This window comes from Mobula birostris, chromosome X, assembly GCF_030028105.1.
Source record: "Mobula birostris isolate sMobBir1 chromosome X, sMobBir1.hap1, whole genome shotgun sequence".
Classification (NCBI taxonomy): domain Eukaryota; kingdom Metazoa; phylum Chordata; class Chondrichthyes; order Myliobatiformes; family Myliobatidae; genus Mobula; species Mobula birostris.
Genome location: NC_092402.1, coordinates 72,712,021 through 72,726,910, shown reverse-complemented (window position 1 = coordinate 72,726,910; position 14,890 = coordinate 72,712,021). Strand labels below are relative to the sequence as shown.

At 45.4% G+C, this 14,890-nt stretch overlaps 1 protein-coding gene across 2 annotated transcripts in view; it reads left to right on the top strand.

The window, feature by feature from the left end:
• Positions 1-14,890, top strand: part of LOC140191604 (1-phosphatidylinositol 4,5-bisphosphate phosphodiesterase delta-3-like) — a 73,919-nt gene that overhangs the window by 41,050 nt on the left and 17,979 nt on the right. For both annotated transcript variants that reach the window (XM_072249147.1, XM_072249146.1), the window contains 2 exons: positions 6,652-6,796; positions 10,292-10,444. In XM_072249147.1, coding sequence (XP_072105248.1) covers positions 6,652-6,796; positions 10,292-10,444 — 298 coding nt within the window. The remainder of the gene's footprint in view (positions 1-6,651; positions 6,797-10,291; positions 10,445-14,890) is intronic.

Sequence of the window (14,890 nt, the reverse complement as noted above, 5' to 3'; positions counted from 1 at the left end):
CATCTTTTCTAAGATTAGTGGCCCAAAACTGTTCACAATACTCAAGGTGAGATTTCACCAGTGCCTTATAAAGCCTCAGCATCTCATCCTTGCTCTTGTATTCTAGACCTCTTGAAAATAATGTGGCAATTGCTTTCCTCACCACCGACTCAGCCTACAAGTTAACCTTCAGAGTGTTCTGCACAAGGACTCCCAAGTCCCTCTGCATCTCAGATTCCTGGATTTTCTCCCCGTTTAGATAATAGTCTGCATATTTATTTCTACTACCAAAGTGCATGACCATGCATTTTCCAACATTGTATTTCATTTGCCACTTTCTTGCCCGTTCTCCTAATCTGTCTAAATCCTTCTGCATCCTACCTGTTTCCTCAACACTACCTGCCCTTCCACCAGTCTTCATATCATCTGCAAACTTGGCAACAAAGCCATCTATTCCATAAATCATTTAGATACAACATAAAAAGAATCGGTCCCAACACCGACGCCTGTGGAACACCGCTAGTCACTGGCAACCAACCAGAAAAGGATCCTTTTATTCCCACTTGCTGCCTTCTACCAATCAGCCAATGCTCTAACCATCTTAGTAACTTTCCTGTATAACCATGGGCTCTTAACTTGGTAAGCAGCCTCATGTGTGGTACCTTGTCAAAGGCTTTCTGAAAGTCCAAATATAAACATTCACTACATCCCCTTTATCTATCCTACTTGTAATCTCCTCAAAGAATCCCAACAGGTTTGTCAGACAGGATTTTCCCTGAAGGAAACCATACTGACTTTGTACAATCTTGTCCTGTGTCACCAAGTACTCCATCACCTCATCCTCCACAATTGATTCCAAGGTCTTCCCAAACACTGAGGTCAGGCTAACTGGTCTACAATTTCCTTTCTGCTGCCTTCCTCCTTTCTTAAAGAGTGGAGTAACATTTGCAATTTTCCAGTCCTCTGGCACCATGCCAGAGTCCAATGATTTTTGAGAGATCATTTCTAATGCCACCACAATCTCTAACACTACCTCTTTCAGCACCCTCGGTTCATCTGGTCCGGGTGACTTGTGTACCTTTAGGTCTTTCAGCTTTTTGAGCACCTTCTCCCTTGTAATAGTAACTGTACCCACTTCTCTTCCTTCACACACTACAACATCAGGAATACTGCTAGTGTCTTCCACATACTAAATACTCATTTAGTTCATAAGCCATCTCCTTGTCCCCCATTATTATTTCTCCTGCCTCATCTTCTAGCGGTTCTATATACACTGTCACTTCTCTTTTATTTTTAACATACTTGAAAAAAACTTCTACTATCCACTTTGATATTGTTTGCTAGCTTGCTTTCATATTTCATCTCTTCCCTTCTAATGATATTTTTAGTTGCTCTCTGTTGGTTTTTAAAAACTTCCCAATCCGCTATCTTCCCACTAATTTAAAAAACATTTTTTTTTTGCTCAGTATGACAAAACTTTCAATTTCCAGATACCCTTCCATTTACATTTCTTCCCCTCACAGGTATCAGGTATCAGAACACTTCCATCAAAATATAGACATCACCACAACATCCTATACAAAAGCCCTTATTAGTGTAGCAGACAGGTTTACATCTACGTACTGAAGAAAAGGTTGCCATGTTTTATGAAAACTATTTGTTTTTGAGTGTACCATACAAGTCAAAAGGTACAATGGAATGTATTCCATGATTAATTTACGCCAACCAAAAAGTCCAGGGGCCTTGTCGGATATCCAACAAAGTAAATTCCACTATTTTTTGCTTTGTATGCCCTTTCTTTTGCTTTTACAATAGCTTTCACTTCCCTTGTCAGCCACGGTTGTACTATTTTACCATTTGAGTATTTCTTCATTTTTGGAACACACGTCCTGCACCTTCCTCATTTTACCTAGAAACACACGCTATTGCTGCTCTGCTGACATCTCTGCCAGCAGCTCCTTCCAATTTACTTTGGCCAACTCCTCTCTCAGACCACGGTAATTTCCCTTATTCCACTGAAATGCTGCTACGCCAGACTTTACTTTCTCTCTATCAAATTTCAAGTTGAACACAATCATATTGTGATCACTGGTTAGAACATAGAACATAGAACATAGAATAGAACAGCACAGTACAGGCCCTGCGGCCCACAACGTTGTGCCGACCCTCAAACCCTGCCTCCCATATAAGCCCCCACCTTAGATTCCTCCATATACCTGTCTAGTAGTCTCTTAAACTTCACTAGTGTATCTGCCTCCGCCACTGACTCAGGCAGTGCATTCTACGCACCCACCACTCTCTGAGTAAAAAACCTTCCTCTAATATCCCCCTTGAACTTCCCACCACTTCCCTTAAAGCCAAGTCCTCTTGTATTGAGCAGTGGTGCCCTGGGGAAGAGGCGCTGGCTATCCACTCTATCTATTCCTCTTATTATCTTGTACACCTCTATCATGTCTCCTCTCATCCTCCTTCTCTCCAAAGAGTAAAGCCCTAGCTCCCTTAATCTCTGATCATAATGCATACTTTCTAAACCAGGCAGCATCCTGGTAAATCTCCTCTGTACCCTTTCCAATGCTTCCACATCCTTCCTATAGTGAGGTGACCAGAAATGGACACAGTACTCCAAGTGTGGCCTAACCAGAGTTTTATAGAGCTCCATCATTACATCGCGACTCTTAAACTCTATCCCTCGACTTATGAAAGCTAACACCCCATAAGCTTTCTTAACTACCCTATCCACCTGTGATGCAACTTTCAGGGATCTGTGGACATGTACCCCGAGATCCCTCTGCTCCTCCACACTACCAAGTATCCTGCCATTTACTTTGTACTCTGCCTTGGAGTTTGTCCTTCCAAAGTGTACCACCTCACACTTCTCCGGGTTGAACTCCATCTGCCACTTCTCAGCCCACTTCTGCATCCTATCAATGTCTCTCTGCAATCTTTGACAATCCTCTACACTATCTACAATACCACCAACCTTTGTGTCGTCTGCAAACTTGCCAACCCACCCTTCTACCCCCACATCCAGGTCGTTAATAAAAATCACGAAAAGTAGAGGTCCCAGAACAGATCCTTGTGGGACACCACTCGTCACAACCCTCCAATCCGAATGTACTCCCTCCACCACCACCCTCTGCCTTCTGCAGGCAAGCCAAATCTGAATCCACCTGGCCAAACTTCCTAAGATCCCATGCCTTCTAACTTTCTGAATAAGCCTACCGTGTGGAACCTTGTCAAATGCCTTACTAAAATCCATATAGATCACATCCACTGCACTACCCTCATCTATATGCCTGGTCACCTCCTCAAAGAACTCTATCAGGCTTGTTAGACACGATCTGCCCTTCACAAAGCCATGCTGACTGTCCCTGATCAGACCATGATTCTCTAAATGCCCAGAGATCCTATCTCTAAGAATCTTTTCCAACAGCTTTCCCACCACAGACGTAAGGCTCACTGGTCTATAATTACCCGGACTATCCCTACTACCTTTTTTGAACAAGGGAACAACATTCGCCTCCCTCCAATCCTCCGGTACCATTCCCGTGGACAACGAGGACATAAAGATCCTAGCCAGAGGCTCAGCAATCTCTTCTCTTGCCTCGTGGAGCAGCCTGGGGAATATTCTGTCAGGCCCTGGGGACTTACCCGTCCTAATGTATTTTAACAACTCCAACACCTTCTCTCCCTTAATATCAACATGCTCCAGAACATCAACCTCACTCATATTGTCCTCACCATCATCAAGTTCCCTCTCATTGGTGAATACGGAAGAGAAGTATTCATGGAGGATCTCGCTCACTTCCACAGCCTCCAGGCACATCTTCCCACCTTTATCTCTAATCGGTCCTACCTTCACTCCTGTCATCCTTTTTTTCTTCACATAATTGAAGAATGCCTTGAGGTTTTCCTTTACCCTACTCGCCAAGGCCTTCTCATGCCCCCTTCTTGCTCTTCTCAGCCCCTTCTTAAGCTCCTTTCTTGCTTCCCTATATTCCTCAATAGACCCATCTGATCCTTGCTTCCTAAACCTCATGTATGCTGCCTTCTTCCACCTGACTAGATTTTCCACCTCACTTGTCACCCATGGTTCCTTCACTCTACCATTCTTTATCTTCCTCAGCGGGACAAATTTATCCCTTACATCCCGCAAGAGATCTCTAAACATCGACCACATGTCCATAGTATATTTCCCCACAAAAACATCATCCCAATTCACACCTGCAAGTTCTAGCCTTATAGCCTCATAATTTGCCTTTCCCCAATTAAAGATGTTCCTGTCCTCTTTGATTCTATCCTTTTCCATGATAATTATAAAGGCCAGGGAGCGGTGGTCACTGTCCCCCAGATGCTCACCCACTGAGAGATCTGTGACCTGACCCGGTTCATTACCAAGTACTAGATCTAGTATGGCATTCCCCCTGGTTGGCCTGTCCACATACTGTGACAGGAATCCATCCTGGACACACTTAAGGGTTCCTAAGGGTTCTTTTACGTTAAGCTCCCTAATTGCCTCAGGTTCATTACATAACACCCAATCCAGTATAGTTGATCCCCTAGTAGGCTCACAACAAACTGCCCTAAAAAGCTACCTCTCAGGCATTCAACAAACTCACTCTCTTGAGATCCATTATCACCCTGATTTTCCCAATCGACCTGCATCTTAAAATCTCCCATTACCACCATAACATTACCCTTTTGACTCACCTTTTCTACTTCCTGTTGTAACTTATGGTCCACCTCCCAGCTCCCTGTATATAACTGCCATCAATGTCCTTTTACCCTTGCAGTTTCTTAACTCAACCCACAGGGATTCAACATCTTCTGATCCTATGTCACATCTTTCTTCTGATTTGATGCCATTCTTTACCAGTAGAGCCAGACCATCCCCTCTGCCTACCTTCCTATACAATGTGTAACCTTGGACATTCAGTTCCCAACAACAACCATCCTTCAGCCACGATTCAGTGATGGCCACAACATCATACCTGGCAATCTGTAATAGTGCAACAAGATCATCCACCTTATTTCTTATTCTCCATGCATTTAGATACACCACCTTGAGTAATGTATTTACTACCCTTTTTGATTTTGCATCCCTAATGTTTTGATACTCAACCTGTTGGCTGCAACTATGTCCCATCACCTGCCTGCTCTTCCTGACCGTCTGACTGCACACTAACTTTACTTTTTTAGCATCCATCCTATCCTGAGTCCCTTCACTCTGGTTCCCACCTCCCATCAAATTAGTTTAAACCCTCCCCAACAGCTCTAACAAACCTGCCTGTGAGAATATTGGTCCCTCTTGGGTTCAGGTGCAACCCGTCACTTTTGAACAGGTCATACCTCCCCCAGGAGAGATCCCAGTGATCCAAGAACCTGAAGCCCTGCCCCCTGCACCAACTTCTCAGACACACATTTATCTGCCAAATCATCCAATTTCTACCCTCACTAGTGCGTGGCACAGGCAGCAATCCAGAAATTACTACCCTGGAGGTCCTGCTTCTCAGCTTTCGACCCAGCTCTCTAAATTCTCTTTTCAGGACCTCTTTGCTTTTCCTTCCTATGTCATTGGTACCAATATGTACCAAGACATCTGGCTGCTCTCCCTCCCCCTCCAAAATGCCATGAATGTGATCTGAGACATCCCTGACCCTGGCAACATACCATCTGGGTGTCCTATTTACATCCACAGAATCCCCTGTCTGTTCCCCTCACTATTGAGGCCCCTATCACTACTGCTCCCTTCTTCTCTCATTTTCCCTTCTGCACCATGAAGCAAGTGTGATTAAATCAGTTGATAGAGTGATACGGAGCTTGGCACTGCTGTCTCAAAGCTCTGGTGACCTGACTGGAGTTTGCTTGTTCTCCCTGTGAACATGTGGGTGTCCCACATGCCAAAGAGGCGTGTGTTTAGAGGCTGGCTGCAGTGGCGGTGTGTGAACTGAAGGTTAATGTAGGTGGGTTTGGTGGTTGGCACACGCTGCAGACAGCAGTGAAAGGTAGAACTTACCTCAGCCAGCTGGGCCATATGCCATTTGTGACCTTGCTAATGGCCATTTCAGTAGAGTGGAGGATGCTTACCTTTGTAAGCTGATTCTTGTGAGGACAAAAAGGTGCAAAGTATGGTCCACCAAGATCAGACAGTGATCAGAACTGCAGGTGAGGGCACTCCCTGGGCAAAAGACAAGGATTTTACTGAGGACAGAGGCCTGTTGCAAAGGTGAAAATGCAATGGAACAGGATCAGGAGCTGTGAAAATATCACAGGGTATTGTGACGACTGGGAAGGAGTGGAGGGTGTCATTGTGTTGAAGTTGAGAGAGCCTTCAGGGAGCATGGCAACGGAAAGGGGGTGGGGGAACTTGGTGCACAGGCAGATGTGGGAGATGGGAGGATCTGAGTGGGGTTTGGGAGGACCTGAGTGGGAAGCGGTGTGAAGATGCTGGGTTAAGGATGTGATGTGACCGAGGAATGGGTGAGTGGTTGAACATTGTTGGAAACAGATCAGGAGGGTGATGACATGATATGGAGGCGGATGTCACCAAAGGGAAAGGTCATTTGGAGCAATGTATCACACCATTCCTGGCTGGCACAAAGCCTCCATTATTGAAAGAGGTGGCTACATGAATTTGGTGTGTGTAATGTATGGACATTCTCTGCTTTCCAGAGCTCTTCTGAGGGGCTGTCGCTGTGTGGAGTTGGACTGCTGGGAGGGGCCAAATGGAGAGCCAATCATCTACCACGGATACACCCTCACCTCAAAAATCCTCTTCAAGGACGTCATCACAACCATCCGGGACTACGCCTTCACGGTAAGGAGAACAAAGAGCACTCTTCAGGCCATCCCTCGTAATCCTTGTGACTTGGGGGGGTCAGTCGACAGAGACTGCATCCAGTGTTAGAGCAAAGCACTTGTTCTCTGAGCAAATGGATCCTTACTCTGTGTGTGTGTGTGTGTGTGTGTGTGTGTGTGTGTGTGTGTACGTGTGTTTGAGAGAGAGAGAGCATTTCTAATCCTAACAGTCCACTTCTAATCCTACATACACACTTCATACCTTTACTGTGGATCATACTCAGGGGCAGGAATGGTTACTTAGAGTGCCAGGCTTTAGATGTTTCAGAAAGGACAGGGAGGGAAACAAAAGAGGTGGGGGCATGGCACTGTTGATCAGAAATAGTGTCACGGCTGTAGAAAAGGAGGAAGTCATGGAGGGATTGTCTATGGAGCCTCTGTGGGTGGAACTTAGGAACAGGAAGTGGGCAATAACAGTGCAATAATAATAGGGTGGTTGTGATGGGTGATTTTAACTTTTCTAATATTGACTGGCATCTCCTTAGAGAAAGGGGTTTAGATGGGGTGGTGTTTGTTAGATGTGTTCAGGAAGGTTTCCCGAAGCAATATGTAGATAAGCCAACTAGAGGAGAGGCTGTACTTGATCTGGTATTGGGAAATGAACCTGGTCAGGTGTCAGATCTCTTGGTGGGAGAGCATTTTGGAGGTGGTGATCATAATTCTATCTCCTTTACCATAGCATTGGAGAGGGATAGGAACAGACAATTTGGGAAAACATTTAATTGGGGTAGGGGGAAATATGATGCCATTAGGCAGGAACTGAGGACATAAATTGGGAGCAGATGTTCTCAGGGAAATGCATGGCAGAATTATGGCAAATGCTCAGGGAATATTTGCATGGCGTTCTGCATAGGTACGTTCCATTGAGGCAAGGAAAGGATGGTCGTGTAAAAGAACCATGATGTACAAAGGATGTAGAAAATCTAGTTAAGAAGAAAAGAAAAGCTTATGAAAGGTTCAAGAAACTACGTACTGTTAGAACTCTAGAAAATTACAAGGTTGCCAGGAAGGAGCTCAAGAATGAAATTAGGGGCCATGAGAAGGTCTTGGCGAGCAGGATTAAGGAAATTTCCAAGGCATTCTAAAAGTATCTGAAGAGCAAGAGGATAAGACATGAGAGAATAGGACCAATCAAGTGTGACAGTGGAAAAGTGTGTATGGAACCGGAGGAGATAGCAGAGGTACTTAATGAATACTTTGCTTCAGTCTTCACCATGGAAAAGGACCTTGGCAACTGTGGGGATGACTTACAGCAGACTGAAATGCTAGAGTTTATAGACACTAGGAAAGAGAATGTGCTGGAACTTTTGAAAAGCATTAAGTTGGATGTCACCTAGATCGGATGAGATGTACCATGGACTACAATGGGAGGTGAGGGAGGAGATTGCTGAGCCTCTGGCAATGATCTTTGCATCATCAATGGGGACGGGAGAGGTTCTGTAGGATTGGAGGGTTGCAGATGTTGTTCCCTTATTCAAGAAAGGGAGTAGGGATAGCCCAGGAAATTATAGATCAGTGAGTCTTACTTCAGTGGTTGGTAAGTTGTTGGAGAAGATCCTGAGAGGCAGGATTTATGAACATTTGGAGAGACATAGTCTGATTAGAGATAGTCAGCATGGCTTTGTCAAGGATAGGTCGTGCCTTACGAGCCTGATTGAATTCTTTGAGGATATAACAAAACACATTGATGAAGGTAGAGCAGTGGATGTAGTGTAAGTGGATTTCAATAAGGCATTTGATAAGGTTCCCCATGCAAGGCACCTTCAGGAAGTAATCAGGCATGGGATCCAAGGAGATCTTGCTTTGTGTATCGAGAATTGGCTTGCCCACGGAAGGCAAGGGGTGGTTGTAGGTGGGTCATATTCTGCATGGAGGTCGGTGATCAGTGGTGTGCCTCAGGAATCTGTTCTGGGACCCCTCCTCTTTGTGATTTTTATAAATGACCTGGATGAGGAAGCAGAAGAGTGGGTTAGTAAGTTTGCTGATGCCACAAAAACCGGGGGTTTGTGGATAGTCTGAGGGTTGTCAGAGGTTACAGCGGGACATCGATAGGATGCAGAACTGGGCTGAGAAGTGGCAGATGGAGTTCAACCCAGATAAGTGTGAGGTGGTTCATTTTGGTAGGTCAAGTATGATGGCAGAATATAGTATTAATGGTAAGACTCTTGACAGTGTGGAGGATCAGAGGGATCTTGGGGTCTGTGTCCATAGGACACTCAAAGCTGCTGTGTCAGTTGACAGTGTTGTTAAGAAGGTGTATGGTGTGTTGGCATTCATCAACCATGGGATTGAGTTCAAGAGTCGAGAGGTAATGTTACAGCTATACAAGACCTTAGTTAGACCCTACTTGGAGTACTGTGCTCAGTTCTGGTCACCTCACTACAGGAAGGATGTGGAAACCATAGAAAGGGTGCAGAGGAGATTTACAAGGATGTTGCCTGGATTGGGGAGCATGCCTTACGAGGATAAGTTGAGTGAACGCGGCCTTTTCTCCTTGGAGAGACGGAGGATGAGAGGTGACCTGATAGAGGTGTATAAGATGATGAGAGGCATTGATCATGTGGATAGTCAGAGGCTTTTTCCCAGGGCTGAAGTGGCTAACACGAAAGGGCACAGCTTTAAGGTGCTTGGAAGTAGGTACAGAGGAGATGTCAGGGGTAAGTTTTTTACACAGAGAGTGGTGAGTGTGTGGAATGGGCTGCCGGCGACGGTGGTCAGGCGATTAAATAGGATCTTTTAAGAGACTCTTAGATAGGTGGTCAAGTGATTAAGGCATTTGTCTAGTGATCTGAAGGTTGCTAGTTGGAGCCTTAGCTGAGGCAGTGTGTTGTGTCCTTGATCAAGGCACTTAACCACACATTGGTCTGCAATGACGCCAGTGCCAAGCTGTATCGGCCCTAGTGCCCTTCCCTTGGAACATCGGTGGCATGGAGGGGGAAACTTGCAGCATGGGCAACTGCTGGTCTTCCATGCAACCTTGCCTAGGCCTGTGCCCTGGAAACCTTCCAAGGCAGAAATCCATGGTCTCATGGGACTAACGGATGCCTAATTGATATAGGTACACGGAACTTGGAAAATTAGAGGGCTATGTGGTAGGGAAATTCTAGCAGCTTCTAGAGTAGGTTAAATGGTCGGCACAACATTATGGGCTGAAGGGCCTGTAATGTGCTGTAGATTTCTATGTTTCTATCGTACATGGATCCATCTAGTCCAGTGCAGATATCCCAACATTTACACCTTTAATTTGCCCACTGAATGTGTTGATAGTTGTCGGGGAAGAGAGAAGGAGGCGATTCTCAGTGGGTTTCTTACTGCCACATGGTAATGCCTCAGCGAGAAACTGAAGGTTTACTGTGTCTGTAGGGTTGCACGCTCCTTTGCTAAATGGTCTCTCTTCACCAGGACAGTGCAACAGTGAGTGAACCTCCTATCCCCTTAATTGTTCCTTCCGCAGGTCTCTCCGTACCCAGTCATCCTCTCCCTGGAGAACCACTGTGGCAAAGAGCAGCAGACGGTCATGGCCCGGCATTTGAAGGGAATTCTCGGCGATATGCTGGTTACGGCCATGATCGATGGGAAAGTCCCAAAGGAGCTTCCATCGCCCGAGGTAAATGTGTGGGCGTGGAACTGTAGCTTCTTTTGTGTAGTCATTTTGTGCAGTATGAATGGGGTATTGCAGAGTGACCTGCTACTCTTGGTAAATCAAAGTCTCCTCCAGTTCAGTCATAAACAGAAAGAAAATAGGAGTCACTCATTGAGTGAGTTACATCGTAGACATCAATTATCAGGATGCTCACTGAAGATAGCCACTGAGTCTCTACCGTGTGAAAGTCAACACTTCCCTACAACTCTGCAAATTCCATCTCTTCAGAAGCTTATCCAGCTCCCTAATGCTACAATTGAACCTGCCTCCACACCACTCCCTCTGCCTACCTTCCTATCCCTCCGAAATTACGTGTAACCTTTCCCAAGTACAACAATCCTTCAGCCATGATTCAGTGATGGGCACAACATCATACCTGACAATCTGTAATAGTGCAACAAGATCATCCGCCTTATTTCTTATATCACCTGCCTGCCCTTCCTGACTGTACGCTATCTTTACTTTTTTACCATCCGTCCTATCCTGACTCCTTTCACTCTGGTTCCCGCCCCCCCTTGCCAAATTAGTTTAAATCCTTCCCAACAGCTCTAACAAACCTGTCCACGGGAATATTGGTTTCTGTCAGGTTCAGGTGCAACCCATCACTTTTGAACAGGTCATACCTCCCCCAGAAGAGATCCCAATGATCCAAGAATCTGAACCCCTGCCCCCTGCACCAACTTCTCAGCCACGTGTTTATCTGCCAAATCATCCTGTTTTTACCCTCACTGGCGCATGGCACAGGCAGCAGTCCAGAAATTACTACCCTGGAGGTCCTGCTTCTCAGCTTTCGACCTAGCTCTCTAAATTCTCTTTTCAGGACCTCATTGCTTTTCCTTCCTATGTCATTGGTACCAATATGCACCAAGACATCTGGCTGCTCTCCCTCCCCTTCCAAAATGCAGTGGAAACGATCTGAGACATCCCTGACCCTGGCACCTGGGAGGCAACATACCATTTGGGTGTCCCGTTGACATCCACAGAATCTCCTGTCTGCTCCCCTCACTATTGAGTCCCCTATCACTACCACTCCCCTCTTCTCTCTCTTTCCCTTCTGCACCACCAACCCATGCTCAGTGCCTGTAACCCAGTCGCCATGTCATTCTCCAGGGAGGTCATCCCCCAGAAAAGTACAGTATCCAAAGTGGTATACTTGTTTTTGAGGGGAATGGCCACAGGGGTGCTCTGCTCTAACTGCCTATTTCATATCCATTCCTCCTGACAGTCACCTAGTTACTCACCTCCTGCAACTTTGGGGTGACTGCTTCCCTGTAACTTTGATCAATTATATCCTCGCTCTCCCATACAAGCTGAAGATCATCCAGCTGCTGCTCCAGATCCCTAACACGGTCTTCAAAGAGCTGCAGCCCGATGCACTTCACGCAGATGGAGTTCCCTGGGAGACTGTGTCTCCCAGTTCTCCAACATCCGGCACGAAGAGCACACCACAGCCATTTAAATGGTACAATAAGAGAGGGGAAAAAAACCCAAAAGGGAAACATTAGCAGTCGCTTTACACAGAGCCGAGGCCTCTTCCAATCTGAGGCCTCTTTTGAGGCAAAGCCTGTCGCTTCTACTCTCGTCACTGGCCTACTCCTGACAATGGCCGCTCCGCTTATCCCTTCTGTACTTGTATTTAGTTTGTAGAGCTCTCTCGCCGCTGACAGGCCCTGTACAGAGAGGTTCTTGGATTGACTCCTGGGGAGCTCAACTGTACGCCACCCTTCAGTCTGAAGAACAGCCGTAGGATCTGGCTTCTTATCATTGACTTCGATGACATGAGGTTTATTGTTCTGTGGCAGTAGTACCGTGCAAAGATATAACATTACTAGATCTTGCACAAATGATTAAATAGTGCAAAAAAAGAATTAACAAGGTAGAGTTCCCGAGTTCATGGACCATTTAGAAATCTGATGGCGGAGGGGAAGAAGCTGTTTTTGTATCTTTGTGTGTGGTTTTCAGGCTCCTTTGTCTCCTCCCCAGTGAGAGTAACAAGAAGATGGCATGTCCCAGATGGCGAGGGTCCTTAGTGATGGGTCCCACCTTCCTGAGGCACCAGCTCTTTCTATAAAGTCTCTGTTTTCTGATGTTCTACCCTCTGCTACAGATAACAAGGAATTCAATAAGTTAGGCCAGGAGACAAAGGAGCCGAATTAGGACATTGGCCCCCATTGAGTCTCATACACCTTTCGGTCATGGCTGATTTATTTTCCCTCTCAACCCCATTCTCCAACCTTCTCTCCATAACACTAGACATCTTTACGAACACTCTTACATTGGTTGTATTCAAGTCCTGCTTTAAATATACCCAATGACTTGGCTTCCACAGCCGTATGTGGCAATGAATTTCACAGATTCACCACCTTCTGGTTAAAGAAATTCCTCCTCATCTCCATTCTAAATGGATGCCACTTTAATCTGAGGCTGTGTCCTCTGATCCTAGACTCTCCCACTATTGGAAACATCCTCTGCACATCCATTCCAATTAAGAACCTATCAACCTCCAGTTTAAGTGTACCCAGTGATTTGGCCTGCACAGCCTAGACCTCCTACACCTACTATCCTTTCATTATTGAGTAGGCTTGTAGGTGTGGGATGTGTATGCTGTGGAGGCCAAGTCATTGGGTGCATTTAAAGCAGAGGCTGATCGGTTCTTGATTAGTCAGGGTGTCAAAGGTTATGGAGAGAAGGCAGGAGCATGGGGTTGACAGGAAGGAAATCAACCATGATGGAATGGCAGAGCAGACTCGATGGGCCGAGTGGCCTAATTCTGCTCCTATGTCTTATGGCTTCAATGAGACCCCCCACCCCCCCACCATTCTTCTAAACCTCAGTGAGTTCAGGCCCAGAGCTATCAAACGTTCCTCATATGTTAATACTTTCATCCCTGGGATCATTCACATGAACCTCCTCTGAACCATCTCCCGTGACAACATGTTCTTTTTTAGATAAAGGGCCCAAAACTGCTCACAGTACTAGCCCTTGTGAAGAAGACATAAGGAGGCAACAAGGTAATGTGCAAATGTGGATAGGTAAGTGAATGAACGAAGAGCTGGCAAGTGGAACATAATAGATAATATATGAAATTGTCCATTTTAGTTGGAAGTAAAATCAGATACTTGAGATGGTGGGAGATGGTGGGTGAGGTGCAGAGGGATTAGGGTGACCTGGCCCATGGCTGCTAAAAGAAACTAATGTGCAGCTACAGGAAGTAATTTGGAAAGCTAATCGAAGTAAATTTCAAAATTAAGTGTATTATCAAAGTCTGTATATGTCACCATATACTACCTTGAGATTCATTTTCTTGCAGGCATTTACAGGAAAATAAAGAAAAACAAATAGAATTTATGGAAAAACTAGACATAAACAAAGATTGACAAAGAAACAACGTACAAAAAAAACAAACTGTGCAGATATATATACTGTATATAAAATATTGAGAACATGAGATGTAGAGTACTTGAAAGTGATTCTGTAGGCTTTGGAATCAGTTTAGCGTTGAGGTGACTGAAGTTATCCATGCTAGTTCAGAATCCTGATGGTTGGAGGGAATAATTGTTCCTGAACCTGGTGGTGTGGGACCTAAGGCTCCTGTATCTCCTACTGAAGGTAGCAGTGAGAAGGTATGGCCGGGATGGTGGGGCTCCTTGATGATGGATGCTGCTTTCCTGTGACGGCACTCCATGTAAATGTGCTCAATGGCGGGGAGACCTTTACGTGTGATGGACTGAGATGTGTCCACCACCTTGTGTAGCCTTTCTATTCCCGGGTATTGTTGTTTCCATGCCAGCTTGTGATGCAACCGGCTAGGATACTCTTCACCGTGCATCTATTCAAGTTTGTCAAAGTTTTAGCTGATATCGAGTGGAATGTTATTGTTTATTATGGGGGAAGTGGATACGAAGGTTGAGAGGTTGTGATTCAGTTGTATAAGGTACTAGATTCATAGTAATTTTAGGTCTTCATGTCTTTGCACTGTACTGCTGCAGTGAAACAACAAAAGCCATGTCATAGAAGTCAGTGATAATAAACCTGAACAACACACATCAAAGTTGCTGGTGAATGCAGCAGGCCAAGCAGCATCTGTAGGAAGAGGTATAGTCGATGTTTCAGGCTGAGACCCTTCGTCAGGACTGCGTTCACCAGCAACTTTGATGTGTGTTGCTTGAATTTCCAGCATCTGCAGAATTCCTGTTGTTTGTGATAATAAACCTGAATCTGGTTTGAATTCATTAGTGAGCCCACGTCCAGAGTATTGCAGCTTCCTTACTTAAAGAAGGACGTCAATGTGTTGGAAGCAGTTCAGAGATTTATGACACTGGAATGAGTGAATTATTTTATGGAGGAATGTTGAGCAGGTGAAGCTTTTGCCCACAGAAGATTAGAAGAATGAGGGAGAAGTTGATGGAA